Source organism: Carassius carassius, chromosome 33 (assembly GCF_963082965.1).
Source record: "Carassius carassius chromosome 33, fCarCar2.1, whole genome shotgun sequence".
NCBI classification, from domain to species: Eukaryota; Metazoa; Chordata; class Actinopteri; order Cypriniformes; family Cyprinidae; genus Carassius; species Carassius carassius.
Window position 1 is genome coordinate 28,037,055 of NC_081787.1, and position 22,805 is coordinate 28,059,859.

Genomic DNA, 22,805 nt, shown 5'->3' on the forward strand with positions numbered 1-22,805 from the left:
TGTTCTCAATTATCCTGTAGAACAGAGAAGAAAAAGCCATCAGGTTGGGACAATTTAAGACATTTCAGTATCTGATCCCAAAGCTATTATTATTTTAAACTTAAAGTTGTCTTCTCTATTGTTTCTTTTTCAAAACTGCATCAAAGCATTTGCTGCTGTATCAATACATAATCATCCATTTCGATATGCGAATCAGCAAGGAATGCTTCACAATATATTGCTGTATTGATATTTTGAACAGCGCCATGCCTTGTTCCATGTGCCCCTTTTATACTGGAGCACCTGCCCCACCAAAGGTCTCTGCACGGCCTTGCTCAGAGGGAGTGTCAGCCACGTTATAAAGTTAACCGCTTAAGTCATTTGTGGATTAATAGTTATTAGAGATGCGAACCGTTTCACACAATTCAGTTCGATTTGGTGAACTGGTCCAAACCGGATATCACAAACTGCAGTGTTTTGAAATCTCACACAACAGACATGGAACAGAAGACAATGCTGAATAAAGTCGTAATTTTTGCTATTTTTGGACCAAAATGTATTTTCGATGCAGTAATATGCAGTTACTAGCCGTGTCCACTGTATTTTTTGTTGGTTTTCATGAGACCTCCCTTGAAATGACCAGGACCCCCCATTGCCCCCCCAATCAAAATTGTCTGGAGCCGCCACTGCTATAGAGATAGATTTGAAGGAGGGAGAAGGGGAATTTCTCTACCACTAAACTTGAACTGGTTTTAAACAAGTAGGACATCCTCGTTGATTAGGGCGTTGCAAACTGGGATGCAGCCCGCATCCCTTTCATGGTCTCTGGTACGTTTTTACCTCAAGTCACTGAGCTACTCTTAAAAGTCACATCCGCGGGTTGCCTGCAGGTGAAGCATAAGATATGCAGAGATATACATTTATACTGCCAAGTTCTGAAATAAAGGGATTCTGAGGATGAGCCTGTAATGAAGAAGGGGAAGGAGTCCTTCTTTGCTCTAGCATTACAACCTCAGCAAGGACTCCTGAAAGCTGAGATAGGAAAGTGGACTGTCTACTCTTAAAGACCGAAAGTAGGCTTGAGTGCGAGGTAGAGAGAAGCGGAGAGCATTCTTTACATGATAGCTTCAAGGTTAAAGAGTCCTCCCCCCTCCCGCCTGTGGCCTGTTTAGTTATTCTGGACAGTAACACTAGAGCTGAAAAGAGAGTGCCTTGGGGGACTTGCTTTAAATTCATGCCCTTAATCAAGCAAACAATGTAAATCCCTTTCTTGCCAGGATTGGGGTTTTATCAGGCACTGCTTGTCATGAATTCCTACATATAATTTAAGAACACCTCTATGGTGAAAGCTATGTTACAAGAGCCGATCAGTGGTTTGCAGGTTAGCATCAGTGATGTGGAGGAGGCTGCGATGGATAGATACAGTATGTGGGTGATATGAGTGAGTTGAGTCTAAGAATTCAGAGAAGCTGAGTGAAAAGAGACAAGCACAGAAAGAGAGAGACTGAATGGTGCATCATGAGCTTCCATTTTTCATCCCGCTTTACAAGAAACCCAGTTGAAACACACACCACCCACAGTTCTCATCTCTCCCCTTTGAAAATAGCCTTTCTTGGAAACTGCAAGTTACCCAGAGGAAGAGTCGATTTGCAAATGGCCTCCTTGACTACTTTCCCTGAGCTCTCTCCTCAGCGAGGCTCACTGCCCACTCTAGCTTCAGATACGGGGGCGACTAGCATGCTGAAGTTAGCTGCTAGAAATATTCAGTCCAAGGTCTCAGCTTTTTGTATACGTGACATAAATTGCATTACAGTTTTTGTTACAACAAACCATCCTGAAATCTCGCAAGTTTGAACAGTTTCATTCAGTGATTTCAGACAGCTTCTGATCATTAAAGAAGCACTTGCGCACTGAAATATAAATACCCACACAGCATTTTACACTTTGTAGTAGCGAAAAAGAACAGCTTTTGTGAGAAAACCAGCTGTTTATAACAGTTTTTGTTTCGGCTGAATAAATTGACACATTGTTTGGTATAAAGCTAATGTACATATAGTAAGAATATCTAAACATAGCCAACTTATATCATAACCAGCTATTGTAAGAAAAGGGAAGCTTAACTGTAATTTAAATATAAATTATTAGATGAAAATGTGGAAAGCTAATGTTTTCACTAACAAGACAAACATAACAAACATGGCATTACTGTGGGCTTTGGATTGTCAAATAAATAATGTGGGATATGAAAATAATCATTCAGTACCATGGTATTGTTATCTAACACGGAAGTGCTACTAAAATATTTTTGGTAAGTTTTACAATGATAACTATCATCAGTCTTTGGGAAAGAGTAATTGTTTTTCAATGTCAGTGGACCATCACTGGCTTCATTACCTGATACACTATCTAGTAGATATGAGTTAGGTTAGATGATAGCTTGTTCTCCTCTTGAGATTATTGTTTGCCCTGCAAAATGTGTTGTGTTTTGTCAAATGCTACAGTAAATCCACAGCATCCCCTCATGCCATTTGATATTACAATGACATCTCTGGGCTGCATGCTTCCGTTGCTCTCTACCCAGCTATAGGAAAATGCTCAACGCTGCACTGCTGATTGGGGATTAGGCAGTTGTGAGAGACTTTGTCAACAGCTTTCAGGAAATCCAATTACAGAATATCATAAGCTGTACATGCATCAACCCCAGTCATAAACCCCCAGAAGTAGAAGGAGATTGTTGCAACCATTGCCCTTGTAATACATTTCCTCTGTGGAGAATTCAAGATGTGTTAGATATTCTAGCAGAAACGCCAAAATACTACACCAGTAGATTGCAGCAAATGCTAAAGTGAATTAACAGCATGTCCGCATTCATTATTTGCTGGAATTGGTGGTCATCACTTCTTTCTGTTTTACTTTTAAGAAGGAAAGATAACATTTAAAGGTTATGTATGCAGTCTTTTTGTCCTTTTTGTTTAATGTGCATAGACAACTATAAGTAAGTCATTCATAGGTTAATTTAAGAGTGATGACAACGTGGCTCTATGCTTTCAAAACATTGCTCTATTTGGACTGAGAGTCACTGTGGAAGAAGTATTTTTTGTATACGTCATATATGCCATGCTACTGCAATATGCAATGTAGTTGGTCACACTGGCCTTGTACAATTCTCCAACACATGCAACGCTGAAATAGTGCTTGTAATGAATTCACCACAAACGGGAATAAGATGAAAACTTTCCTTACTTGAGAAATACAGCTGTTTCTTGTGTTGCTATTATTCTGATAAAAAAATACCTTTCTTTTTCTCTGACACATACAAAGGCTGAAAATATCTAGATATTTATAATGATTACAAAGCGGTGATTTCCAGAATATTGTGAAACAAGATACAAATTAATGAAGGCTGATAAATGAATGCATCAACCTCAGGCAAAAAGTTTCATGTTTTGCTAATATTGCAAGCTGCCACAAATAATGCAGACTTTATTTGATTTTGTGTTAAATACTACAATCACAAAATCTTACATACACACATACAGTATATATGACGGTAAATATTACCATTCATTGCCATTCCAACATTTAAAAAAAAATTGGGTAACACTTTATAATAACTTCCATTGATAAATAATTGGCAAACATTATGTAATGATTAACAGATCATTAGTTACAGATCATAGTCAAATCTGGAAATATGAGATAATGTTCTTGTTAATGTTTACTAATGAACTCTCTAAGCATTACCTAATGATTAACATTGACACTCACATAAGTATACTATTCTTCATTATATCAAGCAGGATATTCCTTAAATCATAAATAAACAGTGGAAAACAAATATTTTTTAACAGAAAATACTCATATATTTATCTAAACAATGTAATATAAAAAGGTTAAACCGGGTTCCTTTATCAAATTGACCCCTGTACACTGTTGACCGTTTAACCAACCCTTAAACCAAGCCTGTCCCTAACCTTACCCTATCACACCTCAATAACAGTAGAAGTGTTGTGCATTAACACAAGCTGCAATTGTCACTGTTAAGCAATTAGGCACAATCCTGGGGAGGCTAGATTTAACAATTTAATATAAATAATGTCTCCGAAGACCCCTCCGCCTACAATCTCCCCTCAGTGAGACCATTTATTTTTGTATTTTTTTTATATTTTTGCTGTGTATTTTGAGCGTGAGTGTCCATTAAGGAGTTTCTGCCTTTGTAGACATTCAGAATAACTCAAAACTATTTGGATCCATTTTGCTTGGAATGCTGCCTAAGTACAATATGCAGTGAAAAGGCAATGCTTTGCAAATGGTATACATCTGTTGTAATGAGTCATCTTGTGACTATAAACAGCCAAAAGGAAAAAGATACATTATGAAATGTTGACATTAGTTTTCTGTCCAGTGCAATAAATGGAGTGGAAAATGTACGTGTGTGCATGCAAGAGGATGCATGATCTGAAAGCATTTGTCTTTCAAAGACATGCTTCATTAGGAGGACCAACGTGATCTCATGAGAATACGTGTGTATTTTTACATTAAATGTGGTTCTACCACACGTACATTTACTTACGTTTTCATGCACATTAAAACGTACAACTTTGACGTATTTATAGCAGTAAAACGTACAAATACTTACGTGCTAGCAGCTAAAAAAACATAAATAATCTAACGTAAAGTGTGAATGTATATGAATTCCCATGTATTAATATTTAAATCGTGGCTTTAATGATTTAAATCTGTTGTATTTAATTGTCATAGCAATACATGTTTTTATTGAATTTACTGAAAGCAGTTTACTCATCTACTTAATAGGAAATAACATTTCTGTGCATGCTGCAAACTCGTTTCGGGGGATTACATAATGTTAAACGAGACTACACTTTGAAACCTTAAAATTAATACAATTTATGTTATTGTTTAACCATTTTGTAATATTTTGCAATGCGATTTCCTCCTATCCAATGACTGACAATACAACCATAGATACACAAAAGCACAGCATAAAAGTACAAATCACACCCATTTTATTTGTTTGTTGTACTCCACATATTTAGAATCCAGATGTTTGCAAGAAACATATCCAAATTCAGCCCTTTATAAATCGATCTTCATCTTCATTCTCAGCAACAGCGACCGTCATAGTCAAAGCCCGCGCTCGTTATGATTTGAATTTGAAAATAGCGCCAGAGCGCCACCCTTGAGAAACGTTACAACATGGTTTACGGTTTACGGCACTGATATCGAACGCTCATTGGTTCTCACCTAATTCGTCACAGATTGCGACATGCCGTGTTTCAGTTGATAGACATTGGAAATCAGTACTGCGTAGTGGTGGAAATTATGATTCTTTCTAGAGACTCGTTCATTTTCAGTTCGTTCACCAAAATGATTTGTTCAGAATCGTTCACTGATTCGTTCAGTGACCATTTCTTCGTATTACACATAATATGCCAGCAGGTGGCTAAAAAAAGAGTGTATATGTGTTATGTCTTAAGTCAACGAACGTATTCACTGGTTACAAAAACTGATCTGGCTTTATTAAAATGTGTGTATAATCGCATTCAATATATAAAGTCTAATTAAGTTGTTCAGATGAACAAAGCACAAGGTTTTCTTGCCTAATTAGCATTTTAATTGTTTGGTCAGACAGTTTGTATATTATATATTCACATTCATAAATCGGGGATTAAACGTGGAGTTGCTAAATATCAAAACAAGCGTATGTGCACAGTACAGTACTTAACTGCGCTTTGCATTTTGCGAGATTGACATGCTAAATGGCAGACTTACCCGGTTTAATCTCATTCATTTTGTTCACGAACGAGATAAGCTATACCAGTTCATTTCATTCACGAACGACATGTATCCGTTCATTCAGCTCGTTCACGAACGACATGTGTATCAGTTCAGTCATTTCATTCACGAACTAGATGTATCAGCTCATTCAACTCATTCACGAACGATATGTGTACCAGTTCAGTCATTTCATTCACGAACGAGATGTACTAAATCATTCAACTCATTCACGAACGACATGTGTACCAGTTCAGTCATTTCATTCACAAACGATAAGATCTCTAGATCTAGTTCAGACTCAAATGAAACTCGTTCATTGAAGGGCGTATTTGTTCACTACATTCAACAAATCACATGCTCTGTCACATCTCATATTCAAAGGCTATTGGCTTGAGGTTGTAACTCTTTGACAGGATGAAATGGTTGTTACTCGGTTCACTGAGCTGCGCATGTGCTGCTTATAGCGCCACACTGCTGTGGAGGGAGGAACTTCACTGAACGAGAAATATGAGTCAGTGGATTACGTGAACGAGAACGATTCTTTCACCTAAAAGATTCGTTCAAAAAGAACGATTCGTTCACGAACGACACATCACTAGTACTGTGCCAGTGCGCCTTCACGGAGAGAAGACAGAAACATAATTTCACGGATTAATAAATTAAATTCTGCTCTGTACCCTATAAAAACTATTACCTCCAGAGAGGAACTCATTATCATTTGAACTACTTTTGGTACCACTTTTGATATTTTCACAAAAAAATAAATGATTAACGTTACGTTTGTTTGTCTGTTATTTGTTTATTTATAACAGTAACGTTATGTAGGTTTAAAAAATGGTTATGTGTAGGTTTAGGGGTAGGTGTAGGATTAATGTTAGTGGCTCAAAATAACGTTTTAATGTTATATTTTTACTAAAATTGTGTTTTATTATGTTTTATTCTTTTAACATTCTGTATAAAATGTGTAGGTTTAGGTTCGGGTGGGGTTTAGGGATCTTACATTTATCAAAAAAATATATAAAAGGGGAAAATATACAGAAATATTAAACAAAATTAATCAGATACGCATTGAAAAGCAGCTTCATGAGCAAATTTCTATGGATAACTGACTGGTCAGAGAACACGTTCTATATGTACGTATTTGAGGTTGTTTTTACGTAAATTTAGATATGTATCGTACCTGTAATTACGTCCAGATAATACGTAAACAACACTGTAAATACGTAAAGGCACATACGTTTTGGACAGTTTTAATTTACGTCTAAATATGTACGTTTTGATTGTGAGATCAGGCTGGGAGGACAGAGATTCTTGTTTTCAGCTGGCATTTTAAGTAAACAGTTTGAAGGACTTCACATGTCTCCTCACAAGAGCAGATACAGTTACTTGCTCAAATCCCCAAAGGACTATCTTCCTGTGAGAGTGTTGTGTTTGGGGGTGAGATGTTTGTAGTGGTGGGTGGAATAGCATAAGTGGTAGAAAGAGAAGAGAGAGGAAAATAAGGACAGAAGAGGAGAATGAATACAGAAAGCTGGATGATCGACTCTGACATTTGCAGCAATGTGCTTTAGGTCTCTGGGCCATGTACAATCGTGGTGGCGAAAGATGGCTTCAAGTGCATGACACTCCAATTACATTATTTCAGTCCCAAATGCAGCCATTGGGGCGGAGCCTTTTCTAATGGTCCTTATCGTTTCAGCACCAGTGGCCGCATGATCATTTGGAACAGTCAGGCATGTGGAAATGCATCGTTCCTGCTGCAGTGCAGAGAATGTCCAGATTAGCAGATTGAAGGCGCAGCGTGTTTTGATGAGTCAGTAACGAGATCACTAGTTGCTTGAAGGCAGGAAGGTTAAGATGGAGGGGCTGAGGAAGGATCTTTGAAGGCTGTTAACATTTCTTAGCACTGTTTCCTAAGCTGCAATGTGCCCAGCTGCATGCACCGCAGCCACCAGAGTAAACATGTTATCAAAATGAGACATGCTTGGACTCTCTGCGTAATGAAAAGCAATGAGGCAATGCTTGTGAATCAAAACAGGGCTCGTAGTTACTACAAGCACTGAGATTTGTCTCAGTCTCATGGAAAAACTTTAAGTCCACTTAAAAATAAAATGACTCAACCTGATGTTGTTCCAAACCCATAAGACTTAAGCTCGATTACAAAACACAAATTAAGACTTTTAATGTTTAAAGACTTTTAACTTTAAAGTTTCAAAATGGTAATAAAGAAATCATACATTTAATATTGCAGGGGCTCATGTTTCTTAAGATTTATAGTCAAAACCAATTGTTTGTCAAGTAAATTAAGAAATGAGGCATGCATGTGAAACTTTTTAATTCTTTATTTATAGCGTAGAGTTGTCTTGCAGTAAACATTTGGATTAATTTGGTCTTTTTCACCAACTAAATTGCAATTAATGGTCTTAAGAGTAGTTTGAGGCTGCTAATTTAAGTAGTACAATTTTTTTAATACTTAGATAATAATGTTTTGGGGAAAGATTAAACCGTATTTGTGTGCACTTAGTGTTTTGAAAAAACCCAAACTTACTCTGTATACCAAGCTATACTGAGAGTTATGGTTTGAAAAGAGAGATATTCAGGAAGAGAAAGGTGCCAAGCCTATAACAAGAAAGCTTAGGGCAACATCCAGATGGTTGGGGTAGACAGGCCAACACAAACAGGCTTTAGTTGGAGTTGAGAGATGACTACAAGCAGAGGCATCTGACATAGTTTATATATTTGGTTTGAGATTGTTCAAAGCCTGGCCTAATAAGTCCAGGACGACTGATGGAAGGAAAGCAGCCAGCTCCTCTCCCTCAGGAGAAAGGCTGTGTCAAAACTGGACCAAATTAAGAGTAAACTATAGGAAATGTTGAAGACCAACAGAGCCGGAGAAGAGACGAGCAGCGTAACTATCCCCTACACAGTATAATTGTCACTCCTCTGCAGGCCAGTTTTCGCACATATGTGCCAGAGTAATACAGCTGTATGGATGACCAGCTTTTGAGCAATAGAGAAGACAAGCATTTAGGAATCACTTGCCTGATTAGACTTTTGATTACTGGCATAGAATCTGATCCACTTAGTAGCTTGTTCCAATCAAGCACCTTTGATGCAGACAGCAAGAGACCATGCTTTGTTTTTATGTTAAATTTGTTGGAGGAAATGGGCTCTCTGCCTGTGAATAATTTTGCACATTCAAGTTGGCTGACGTGTCTTTGAAGGGCAGGATTTTTTAGAAAAATTTTGGTTGAAAGGATGAGCTGTTTAATTCAGAGATTCAGTCTTGGCTTGAGTTGGGAGTCAGCCAAAGGCCTGAAACTGTTTAAAACACATATATTTAGATTTTTTACAGATTTACAAAATTACCAGTCATACAATTGTTGAAATAAGCAGTGCAGAGGTGTTAATATTTTGGTAAAAAAAATAAATAAATAATACTGTTATTTTAGCCACAGATTCCATGATTTATTCGTAAAGTTTTTAAACTGTTGTTACAATTAGCTTTTTTACATATCTTTTAAGAGTTAGCATATATATTAATATATGAAATTAACCATGTTAGTGCCCCCAGCTAAATATTGTAAATGACTCAAGATGAGATGTTCTCTGCAAACCGTTAGATTTCTGTTTCAGTAATTGGATGTTATCGGTTCACAGAGATGTGCATAATTATGCTTCATTTTCTTCAAGTGTTCTGGGAGAATAAGGAACAACCAATCAGTCGTGAAGTTTTGTGTTTTGTTTAAAGCAAGAGTGTGTTGATGGGTTCTAACTGCCATAGGCATTGCAGCACTTTCATCTGCTGGGAAAAAATAAATAAATAAATAATTTCTCCATATTCATGCAGTCAAAACTAATTTCCAAGTTTGTGAGTTTTTTTTTCTATTATGGTAATTATTCACCTGCCAACATCATTGGATTCCATTTTGTAGGATTGGTGTAGAATTATGCATTTGTTTTTTTGACACTTTTTACTGTTTACTGTGTCATAAACAAACTAAGCAAACTTGTCTTGCTCTGATTCCAGTTTGTTCGCAGTTCTCCAGAGGGGTATATGCCATATTTGGCTTCTATGACAAGAAGTCCATGAACACGCTGACCTCCTTCTGCGGGGCCCTACACACCTCCTTCGTCACACCCAGCTACCCCATCGACTCAGACGTGCAGTTTGTCATCCAGATGCGCCCTCCACTGAAGGGCACCGTCCTGAGTCTACTGTCTCACTACAAGTGGGACAAGTTTGTCTACCTCTATGACACAGACAGAGGTAAGTCCTCTTAATTACCTGTGGAACACCATGCGAAATGGTCGGCCTAGATGAGTTAAAGAGTCAGTGATGATTTGAATTGTTTCTGCTGGGTTTGTAGCACATAAGGAGCAGGGCATGATGGAGGAAGGATGTCCCATTTCAGTCCTTGGGGTCTGGATAGAGCTCCTGCAGTACTGGTGCAAAGGTCCCTATATCTCTGGATACATGATGAATTTAGAACTGATGTGCCCCAGTTCTTAGTGGCATAGACAAATTTGGGGCCCTAAAACACTTTACTTATTAAATAGCTCCCCTTACTTTCCTAATACAGTTTATGTGCATTAGAACTGCATAGGGTTATTGATTTCAAACAATTCATAAAATCAATCTTTCCTTCATGGTAGTCAAAAAAGAGACATGTTCTGAAGAAAGTTCACACCTCTGTCTCAGAGGATATTAAAAGGTGGCAATTTTGAATGAGTTTATACAATGTGAATTATACAAAAAGGTGATTTTTAGGAAAGAGAAAACATAAAGGTGCAACCCTATCCCCATACAGAAAGATACAGCAAGATTATCAGTGACTAATGTCTGCAAGTTGAAGTCTAACATTTCTACTGTCTAACTAGATGCAATGTGATAAGATTCCAACAAATCACAAATGACAGCCAATCAGAAGAGCATGTGAACAGGCTCTCTTTGCAAATGCATTGCTGTCTTGCACTCATATTGGCCCTGTCCAAAATAGAATAGACCATAGGGTGTCCCATTTGTCATTTTATCGTTAAGAAGGCCCCTTTGCAGTCGTTATGTGCCCTCGATCCACACTTCTGCCGAGCCTGCACTGGTTCGAGTTCCACCACAGACTTCTTCACGATAGTCAAAGTGGCATTACATCACAAAAGTGCGGACTCAGAGGAAGAACGTGAGGGTTTAGGGTGCCATTTGGGACAGGGCCATTGAAATGGACCTATATGATCCAATTGAAAAAATAAAATAAAATAAATTAACATTAATCAAATCACATTTTCATTGACTGTTGTAGTCTTTTTCATTAAACATATTGTTTGTTTAAATACCATTCAAAGCTGTTTTCCAGATCTGAAGCAAATCATTCACTGTAGATAGTCAAAAGCATGCACAATTCTATACAAGCTCAAATTAAACTATTCCCTGACCTGTCAGCCACAACATCGCTGAAATAGAATTTAATTTCAGAAAATAGAATCTCTTTTTGCTCGTTGTGTATCGCTGGCATGACTGGTTATGACAAAAAATCTAATTCATATAGCTGCAAAAAGAGAAGAGGAGGTGCAACCGAAAAAAAAAATACAAAAACGAATTCTGATTAACAAATCTTGTGTTGACGTGTTGTGTCATGTCTGGTTAGAACATAGTAATGTGGACTACTATTATAGTGCTTTACTGTGATTGTATTGTCATTTTTGAGGTTTGACAGCACCTGTCACCTATTTACTTTAATTGTATAAAACGAAGCAGTGTGAATATCCCACTAATCATCTCCCTTTGTATTGTACTGAAGAAAAAAAAATCCATATGGGTTTAGAACATAAATAATAACAAAATTTGAATTTCATATAAACCTGCGGACAATATTAGGAGTTGCAGTAAAACAATAGGAGCCTAAAATGATTTTGTTACCGAATTAAAATTCAGGGCCATAGCAGTGCCGATGCCTCATCACCCCCCTCCCCCGAGTGCACCTGTTCTTGGGCCATGGTTTGTGTTTACTAATCATGAAGAGGTCACAATCTCCGTTTGACCCAGAAGACACCCGGCCAATGATTATGCTCTTCCTATACTTCAAATATGGCTATGCAGTCAACTCCTCTGCAGCAGTCACAACATCTGTGCTGTCTTTTTGGTGTTGACGCTGCACTGCCTTTCCACCATTCTGCACCGTGTCCAATTTAACCATTAATTTACTAACAAGAAATCATAATTTCCCATCGCTCATCTCAGACGGATCAAGCAATTAATTAAACTCAAGTACTTTATTTTGAGAAATATCTGTGATGAGTCAAAGCGTCTCATGGCAGTACACAAGCTTGAGGCGGTGACACTGGCATTTTGGGTCCCATTAAAGACCGCTAGCATCCTGCTGTAGGGTTCACAATGGTTTTTCCTGTAAAATGCATCACTAATTAGATGAGACACAGAGCTAGCTCAGAGAGCTCATTGAGTCCCCCTCCCATCCCCATGTGTCCTTCATAGCAGCTTCCTCCTGGATTTGTTTCACTGCAATATAAAGGTCATTTCCTGTAAGTTGCCAAGGAGCTTCTCAGTTCAGTAAAAGACAATACAAAGAGCGTATTTATCATATCTTTCAAACTCCAGGACATGTAACCAAGGATATTATGTAAATTGATTGGCATTTTAACATACATGATATGATGTAGGACTGTCCCAATACCAGATTTTCACTACACAGTTATTGTTGCCAGAAGAATTCACAATAATACAATCGTGAGAATTATAGAAATTCAGACTTTAACTATGTTTATTTAGTGATTTTCTTTCTCTTTAGTTTAATGAATTACATTCAAACTATGGGAGCGTCACTTTTAGACACACTCGTGAACTTCCCTATGCCCTTCCCCTTGGGGGAATCCCTGCCACCATTATGAAGTATGATCCACTTCGTCAAGTGGACGAGGGAAGCTTATATGGACAGGCTCTTGACCCCTTCCTTTTCGACAGAGGGAGCGAATTTACTCATTTGTACGTGTCAGGCAGATCCATCTATAAAAATGCAACACGACTCAATGGATTCATGTAATGGCTTGTGAAGAAATGTATATGCGGGTTAAGGAGCATCATTTAAAGCATTTATAGTTTTAATAATGAACTAAATAATGAAAACTAAATTAATGTGTCATAATGACAGCCTAAATTATTACTGATTACAGCAGGCACCTGCATCTAATGCAAGCCAACCAAACTCATAGCATAGCAATTATGTTGCATTAAACAATATAGCTTCTCGCTTAGATTATTGGCTTAGATTTAAGCTAAGCTTCATGCCCAGCCAGCATCCCTCCCTTAAAGGCAGCAGTGAAATGTAATCCTTATTACTGGAACCCCGGGAGAGGATTAAGAGAGTTTATTAAAGCACTTCATCGGGAACCTTGAGTCAAGTTGACATTTGGCACATCACATGGACACGTACATCAAATGACATGACCCTGATGTGACATGGATGGGTACGCCACTGAGATGCTGGCCAAAAATGTTTATTAGTTTTGGCGTGGGGCACTATCTAATTCAATCTAAAGGATTATTTTTTCATTAGCTGTTTTAAGTACAGGTTTTTTAGATCCAAGATCAAATAACAGCCAAGTAAGAAATGTTTATGGATTAATAGGGTAAGGTTAGGTTTGGGGCCTATCACATTCCATCGATTGTTGGCATTAGTTTAGGACAGAATGTGGGATGGATTTAGCACTATGTTTGTTTAACAGGATCCAGGAACATGTCTCCTAAAAAGAAAACAATTAGCTGTACAAAAACAAAATTTATTTAGCAAAACGGGATTAGATCACCCCAGGCTAATTTGAAATACGTGCTTGTGGCGACATTTCAGAAACACTGATATTGCACGTTTTGCGACAGTTTCAAAGTGAAATGTCCATGAGTGGGGCTAAAATGCGCTGTCGACACGCAACTGTGGCAGGTTTTTATTACGCTGGTATAGGCATGTATTGCTGTGTTTTTATTACTTTGGTTCAGGTACGTATTGCATCACTTAATGACAAACCAAACACAACCCTAGAAAAATCCTAAACAAACTAATGCAAATCTCATAGCATGTTAAAATTGTCATACGTCATAATATTGTGAGAAAATTAGGCTTTCTTAATTAAAACTTTGGCCATGTAAATAAAAATTTACATGAAAAGGAATAAAGGTTGTCAGAGTTTTACTGCCTCTTATGTTCATTTCTACTGGAAACTGCAGCAGTTCTTACATATAGGTATGGTTTCTGAATTTGCAAAAATTTAGGTAGAAGCATGCATTTACAATGAGCCTGGGACAGCAAGCAGTTCCTCCATCATGCTGTTTGGCATTAAGCTCTGGAATATTGGTTCATTGGCCCTCTCAATGTGATAATGCTTGCACTTGGTCTGCAAATCATTCTGAATGGGTCAAACTGGTGGAAATGGAAAGACTACTTACAAAGTAAACAACTCACCCACTCAGATACCAACACTTTTGCTCAAACTCAACTTAAAATGACTTGAAATTATGATCTGTAAGAGAGCTGTTTGTAGGTAATAATTAAGTAGGTTAAATTAAAGCTGCACCTTTGTACCTGATGTCATCATGACACCTGTGTTATTTACAGAATATTTGATTTCATGCTCCAAAAAGATAGTGACTTAACAATTATATCCCAACAACAGAAAAATGCTTTTATTGTATAAATTGGTGTATTTATTTTTGCAATGAAAAGACAATACAGATACACAAATGTGATAAGGTTTTTATATGACTTTGTTTTAATCGTATATTAAAGTCTATGATAAAGTAAATAGTGTTTAATTATTTATGGCCGGCAGCCATATCACCCTGGAGCCCAAGACCGGTTTCCCACTGAAGCTAAGCAGGGCTGAGCCTGGTCAGTACATGGATGGGAGACCTCCTGAGAAAACTAGGTTGCTGCTGGAAGAGGTGCTAGTGAGGCCAGCAGGGGGTGCTCACCCTGTGGTCTGTGTGGGTCCTAGTGCCCCAGTGTAGTGATGGGGACACTATACTGTCAACAAGCACCGTCCTTCAGATGAGACGTTAAACCGAGGTCCTGACTCTGTGGTCATTAAAAATCCCGGGATGTCTTTCGAAAAGAGTAGAGGTGTGACCTCGGCATCCTGGCTAAATTCGCCCATTGGCCTCTGACCATCATGGCCTCCTAACAATCCCCATATCTGCTGATTGGCTTCATCACTCTGTCTCCTCTCCACCAGTAAGCTGGTGTGTGGTGTGTGGTGTGTGGTGGGCGTTCTGGCGCACTATGGCTGCCGTCGCATCATCCAGGTGGATGCTGCACACTGGTGGTGGATGAGGAGATACCCCCTGACAATGTAAAGCGCTTTGAGTGCCTAGAAAAGCGCTATATAAATGTAAGGAATTATTCTTATGTTGTATTAATAGCATTAATATAAACCAACAAGAATACTACATAAAAAAAAAATGTGTAAATTCACTAGATTTTACGGTGCCCATAAGGTGACTTGTTCGGTTTACTTAGTTTTGTCATGGCCACGACATAATAATTTGTGGGAACGTGATAATATGTCATGGCCAGGAGATATTAATTTGTGGGAACGTCATATTAACTCGTGGGAACGTCATATTATGTCGTGGCCACGAGATCATTTTGTCGAGGTAATGACATCCTTATGTCGTGGCCTCGAGATGCTATGTTGAGGAAACAACATCCATTTCTCGTGGCCACGACTTCTTATGTTGAGGGAACGACATGTTTTCTCGTGGCCATGAGTTTAATGCGTAAACAAACCTGCGTGAACATAGCAACCCAGGATTATCAGAGATGGATTCATTCATATTTTATTTTGAATGAATTCATTATTATATTAACCATATGATTTGGCTACTGGGCTGTATTACATGCGATGGTCAGCATTCAAATGAGGTTTATCATAAATAAATATTACATAAAGTGCATAATAAAATATAAAAACTTTTTTTATCCATCCTACGGTCTTGTAAGTCCATTAACTGATAGTCTTTCCCCCGTAATATGTGTACATTATTATTATTATTATTATTAGCCTATTATTATTGGTTATATTTTTTTATTTTATTTATATTCATTTTTTTGCTTCAAATTCAATCTCTTTACTTAACATTCTGAATACTTTTGTAAATAATAGCGTACTGTAAATGCTTGACATTAACATAAAATGTAATAAATGCATAAAATGTAAATGCATACATTTTATATGTATAAATAATATAATAATTTCTTAATTCAAAATATAATAAATGAAATAATTCAAAATATAATATGAATGAATCCATCTCTGATAATCCTGGGTTGCTATGGTCACGCAGGTTTGTTTACGCATTAAAACTCGTGGCCACCACATAAGGATGTCGTTACCTCGACAAAGTGATCTCGTGGCCACGACATAATATGACGTTCCCACTAGTTAATATGTCAAGGCCATGACAAAACTAGGTAAACCAAACAAGTCACCTTACGGACACCGTAAGATTTGACTAGAAATCTACTAGGAGTAAATATTTGTTACTGCTACAGGACCTAGGATAATAGTTTCTAGGATAATAGTGGACCTCCATCTGCCCCCCGGCACCCATCAGCTCAGTAAAAGCAATTATTTGTCCCATGCAAAGGACAGATAGTGAGAAGATGACACATGAGAGTCAAAACAAAAAGCATCTCTTAATTGTAAAGTTCTTGGTTCTACCGTTTTGTCTTACAGGTCAAATAGTGTTATGCATGGGTGACGATTCAAAGTCATGTACACAAGGTACCAAACCGAAACATTGAGTGCAACTGATTACTGCTTGCCAGGTTACAATTTGTGTTTTTGTTTCTGGCATTTAGTAGTATGTAAACTAGATATTTTTTTTTACAAAACAGCAATATATTCATTCATTAATTTATTCAGTTTCAGGGCTATTTATTTCCTAAAAACTCACCTCTAAAAAGCTCTTTTCCTCTCTCCCTGCCTATATTGCCAGCATTTGGATGATATATAATAAGACTTCATGGCAAGAGTGTTTTTGCTGTGCATTGGGTAAACATGTATTCCTGCATCTGCATACTTGTGAAGACAATGTTCCTGGCCTTCAGATGAGACAAATCAACTGACTCTAGAAGTCTTCTTTATTCCTGCAGACTTTAAGTTTCTCCTTGACATAAGTTGAGGTATGAATATATTTATCCGCTGTATGCATGCAAGTAAAAGAGAAGAAGCTGTGTGTGTGGGAGCAATGGAGAAGAAGTGAGATGGATTTTGCCCTTTCTGAAGTGGCGGTCAGGTATGGGCAGATAATTGCCGGGCTTGTGCAGCAGAGACGGATGATTACAGGGTTTATTGTCTCTCGCAGGCACAATCAACCTTACCTCATGTCCCTGATTCAGCACACTCACTGCCACTTGATTTATGGGCTTCGGTGGCTCTCTCTCCTTCTCTCAGGCTTCATCATGGCCACTATATTGCTTGAATTCTCTTTCTAATATGCTTTCTTCCTTGTTTCCGTCTCACATGTGTACTGTATTTCCTTTTCTCGCCACTTCCATGTTTCATTATGTTGTGTTTCAGATGCTGTCTGTTGCCTCCCACTCACATAACTCTGGTGCATATGTACATACATCTCTGTGTCATGCACATTATTATTAGTATTATTATATTCCAATTCAAGAACTGATTTGAAATGAATATAAATATTGGATAACAAAGATATAGTATTTTTGACATTCATGGTTTGTGTACAAATCATACGAAATTGCCAATTTGTGCAACACTTATGGATTCTCATGAAATTGGGTTCCATGACCCCACTTTCAAAATATGTTGACATTCTCTCTCTCTCTCTCTCTCTCTCTCTCTCTCTCTCTCTCTCTCTCTCTCTCTCTCTCTCTATATATATATATATATATATATATATATACATATATAGTTTTTTTTTTTTTTACTGAGAATATTTTAATAATCTGAGGAACCTTTTTTCCACTATAAAGAACTTTTGTGCAACTGAAAGATTCTGTGGATGTTTAAGTTCCTCATGGAACCATTTATGCCAATACAAAAACTTTATTTTTAAGAATGTGATTTTTATCAAATGCAGCCTTTGTGAGCATAAGGAATTCTTTCAAAAACATTACAAAATCATACCGATCCAAAACTGCAGTGTAATATAATTTTAAATGGGTTTGATGCATCTTTTTCAATGAAAGCCTGCAGTGGCATTGCAAACCCATCATTAAGGAAGTAGCTGCGCCCCTGGTTATAGTAAATGTGAAAGATATGCATACATTTAAAATCTAGATTTGAGTTATACGTAACATCCGTCATGATTTCATGTGGCTGTTTTAATGAATTTACACTATCCCTCAAATAAACAACTCCCGAAATGTCTGTGTGTTATGAGGCTGTGTGGTGTTTGTGAGCGATACAGCTGACATGAGAACATCTTCAGTGTAATGACTGCAATCCATTACCAAGTGAGTGTGTATGTGCATGTGCATGTGTGTGTGTGTGGGGGGGGGGGGTTGTTTGGAGGGGTGATGTGTAATAGAAAACACTAATCTGCATAATGCACACATACACAAGTAATGAGCACTGCCTGAAATGTCAATACATGGCTTGTTCAATGAAAAAAAAAAAAAGATCAAATTTTTCATTAGTAGCAGCTATGGAGAAATAATATTTCACTGGCCCATGCTAAAGCATGCCCACACCGATTAATTGGTTAACAAATGACTGATACAGCCTGAACCAAATGTGAAATGTCCTGATAAACAGATCATTCACTGAGCTGGGATCAGGATCTGTGTTTGCTTGTGGAAGGGAATAAATTAAGGTTTACATACAAAACACGTATATGTGTCCAGAAATGAATGCACGTAGCACAGAGTGTTTAGATTTGTTTAAAAAGAATAGTTCAACCAGCAATGTAAACCTGTCATCATTTATTCATCCTCATGTCGTTTCATACCTGGATGATTTCATTGTTCAATAGAACAAATTTTGGATGACATCTCTCCATTCATGCAGCTCCACTAAAGGACACTGGAGCTTTTAAGCTTCAGAAAAATGCAAATGCAAGATACAATATCATAAAAGTAGTCTGAATGACTGTTTTGTTGTGTGTCAACATGTAGGTAAATTATGATTTTTTTCTTCCCCTCTTTAACATACAATTTAAATGTAAATTCTGGTCAAGGAGAAAAAAAATGGCCAGCATTTTTCTCAGAAGCCTTGTGCGATGAACCATTACCAAGCCCAAGACAACAGCACTTAATATCGCATGGCAGGACTTTTAAAGTGGAGATGGTTTGTGATGTGTGTCAGGCTAAATCCAGCAATATCCTTCCTTTATTGACTAAAAGCTTTTCATTAGGGTAAATAAAACAGAGAATCCAAGTCCTCCCACCATGAGAGCTTTTCCTCCCACTGCAGCACAATTAAAATCCATATTTCACAGTTGAAGAAAAACAAAAAAACATCATTAACAAAAATGACCAACCCTAGTACAAGTGAAAAAACAGTATGAAACAATGTGAAAAAAAAAAGAAAAAAAATGGAGTGATGTAGGATATAGCGTAGTGATTTTAAAAATACTATTTTATATGGTTTTGTCCCACTGGCAGGTTTTTTTTTTTATTATTATGTATTTATTTTACTCTTCCTCTTTTTTTTGTTATTACCAGGTGTATGATTACATTCTCAATATACGAGCAATATAACAGCATTTGATGCATTTTATATGTGCATAGTAATTAAAGCCCAATTGCCCCCAAATTGGTGAGTGTACTTCAAATGACCCCAATACCCGTGAACATTTCATCATGCCACAAATCAAGGCTTGAGTCTGTGTAATCAATGCCCTGACAATAGCAGAGCTTTATTTATTCACATTATAAACAACAGTGTCAGAGCTGACCTGCAGAGGGTATTTTTAAGAGATTTTGATTGCTGGGTTTGTCACCTGACCCTTGCAGGACATGTTTTTTTACTTATTTTTGAAAGGTAAAATTGGGTCTGGTAAATGTCTTCACCATCTCCCCTTCCCCAAAACGATGCTTTCTGAGATGCAGGGCCTCATTTATAAAACACACAATTTGATCTAGTACGCATACCCTAAAATCTATGCCAAAATGTATATTTACAGAAACATCCCTCTATGTAGAAAAGAAGACCTATGCAGTTTTCTGTCTGTCAGAAAGTCAAAGTACTGCAAGTTTTTGGTAATTTAAGGACTTCTTGCCACTCACCATTCTCCAGTAAAGGATATGGATGTTGACTGGTGTTCTTTCATATGATAATGACATTAATTAGCCAGTGTTTACAAAGTGGAGATCATAAACAATTTCAAGATCATCTGTGATTTATACATTTCATACTTGAAAAAGAGGCTTATACACACACACACACACATATCTAGGCCATTAGCAGCCATTCAGCACTGCTGAACATTTTCTTTATTTTAATATATTTTTATATATATTATAAAATATTTTATTAATTATATGTACATATATATATACTGTAAATTGGCTGAAAAACTTTAAATGAAAATTATAAATAAAACTTCATTCCAATTAACTAAAATGTTAGATTTAGTTGATAATAACGTCCCTGATGATGAGCTGATATCATACATTGCTATCCCCCATTCTCCATTTTTAGAAGTGCTTTTCGCACATTTCCTGATTAGTCATTCACACAACTCTGACATGGCAACACTCCCATGACCTCTGTTTAACACCAGATGCCATTGTAGTAAATGACTGTCAGCAGTTGTAACAGTAACATTGTTCATTTGATTCTGTACTGACAGTTTCTGATGCTTCTGAATGAATTATTCCTGAGGTATGCTAAGTTTAGCGTCCTGCCGTGGAGTTAGGTCAGACAACGCCCAAATGAACTACATATAAAAATACATATTTCATAGCCTCCATTAATGTAAGTTATGCTGCCGCGGTACCCTTCAGTCACTTTATGCACTTCATATTGTTGCCAGTGTTGGACAAAATCAATGGAAAGGCACAATACAGAGTGATGAACGTGTTTGTGAATGCTGTGAATAGAAGGAAGCCCTTGAATGGGTTTAGTGTTGACACACAGAGACCTTCCCTGCAGCTCACTGAAGAATCTCAAAAGGATGCTCTAAATGAAAGGATATTGGCTCTGCATTAAACTCCCATAATTCACAATAATGAGCCTGTTTAGCGGCTTTCAGTTTAATGCAGGGGATGAATGCCGCCTGGCACAGTTGGCAGAGTTGGGCGGCACAGGGGCCAAGGCGCCTGTGAATGGGATGATTAGATGACCACACTTAGTAAGATAATCGCTCTGTTTCATTAGTCAACTTCAGGAAGAGGAAATGGCTGTATCATGTTCACTCGTCAATGACCAGTTTTGAGTGGGATGGCCCTTTTAACCCTTGCCCTTTCATCAATTTTTAACATCCCTATTCATATATGCGCTCATCTGAAGTCCTCTGGCACACCCCTGAATTCACTGAGACTTATCTTCCTGGCTCCTTTGCTCTTATAGTACAAATATTATTGAAAAGGATTCTGTCCAAATAAAAGGGTACAAAATGAGGGTTAAACTTTTATCCATTTGCAACCCTGCTACTGTCTGTCTAATTAATGTGTGTGATTATTATTTTATAGCAAGAAACGTGGAACACGCATATGTAAATTAATACAATAAAGTGGGTACTGGTTGGAATTTGTATTAAAGTTTGTAGTATGTATTTGTCACAGATCGGTCAGGCTCATCCCCCAGCCAATCACAGCGCACCCCATCTCCCGAGTATTAATCACCAGCACCTGATCGTAATCCAGTCACAAATCAGCCACCATACATAAGCACACACCTCAGCTTCATTCATCCGATCTCGTGACGACACAGTGAAAACTACCTCTGGTCTTGTTACTAGCATCGACTGTATTGACTTACCTGTCTATTTACATCCTCTGCCCTTCTCCACCAAATATCTCCTCCGTAATCCTTCCAAGGAAAGCTCCAGCGTCTCCACTGAGGTGTGTGCTCCTCCCATTCTACCAGTCATCTTTCCTATACTCCTGTAAGAGAGAAGAGATCATCACTCACCCATTCTAGCTCTAAGTAATTATATCATTTACAGATCTGCTCACCTGTTTACCTCTCATATCTTCTCTGAGCTCACCTGTGATAATAAAGCGTTCCAGTTTATACTGACCTTGTGTCTCCGAGTCTACTTGTTTCAGAAGATCGGACCAAAACAGGACTTTCAAAACAGGACCCCTTCCAAAAGCTCGTTGACTCACTTCGGAGAGTATTGCAACATCTATCGGCTCCACCAGTTTCTCCAGTCTCGCCCGCTAGAGCAAACCCCTCTCAAGCCACCGCTACCACTCATAGTACTCCCTCTCTGGTAGTGTTCTCCAGCCCTGTGATCAGACCAGCACCCTTCTCTGGCGCGGCGGAAGAATGCAACGGGTACTTGCTGCAATGTTCACTAACCCTAGAAACTCAATCAGAACTGTATCCTACTTAACACTCTAAAATTGGCTTCATTATATCTTCACTCACAGGTCCTGCTCTGAGATGCGCTGAAACCATTTGGATGCAAACTAGTCCTGCTACGCGATCTTTGGAGAACTTTGCAGTTTATTTTCAGGAGGTTTTTGGGAGCACTAAAGGAGACTGCTCCATTGGTGAGCAATTATACCATCTTAAGCAAGGCAAGATGACCATTCATCAATACTCTCTCCAGTTCAGAACCCTAGTCGCTGCCAGTGGGTGGAATGAGGCCTCACTCCTCACAGATTTTCGTCAGAGTCTGGAACCCAAACTTCGACTCCAACTAGCAGCTTACGATGACTCCAATGGGCTAGAGCAGTTCATCCAACTAGCTATACGTTGTTTCAACCATGTTCAATCTTGCCTCCAGAACCATTCTACAGCCAATCCCACTCCCCATAGCTGCCGTTCAGATATCACTAACCCTCCTGAGACTGAACATGAACCCATGCAAACGGGCACCTATC

The 22,805-nt window shown here is 38.0% G+C and overlaps 1 protein-coding gene across 6 annotated transcripts in view; it reads left to right on the top strand.

Annotated features, from left to right (window-relative positions):
* Positions 1 to 22,805, top strand: part of gria3b (glutamate receptor, ionotropic, AMPA 3b) — a 140,767-nt gene that overhangs the window by 32,017 nt on the left and 85,945 nt on the right. For all 6 annotated transcript variants that reach the window (XR_009425244.1, XR_009425245.1, XR_009425246.1 and 3 more), the window contains exon 3: positions 9,809 to 10,048. Coding sequence is in view for 3 of the 6 variants with exons in the window: in XM_059522165.1 (XP_059378148.1) it covers positions 9,809 to 10,048 (240 nt within the window). In the remaining 3 variants the exon portion in view is untranslated. The remainder of the gene's footprint in view (positions 1 to 9,808; positions 10,049 to 22,805) is intronic.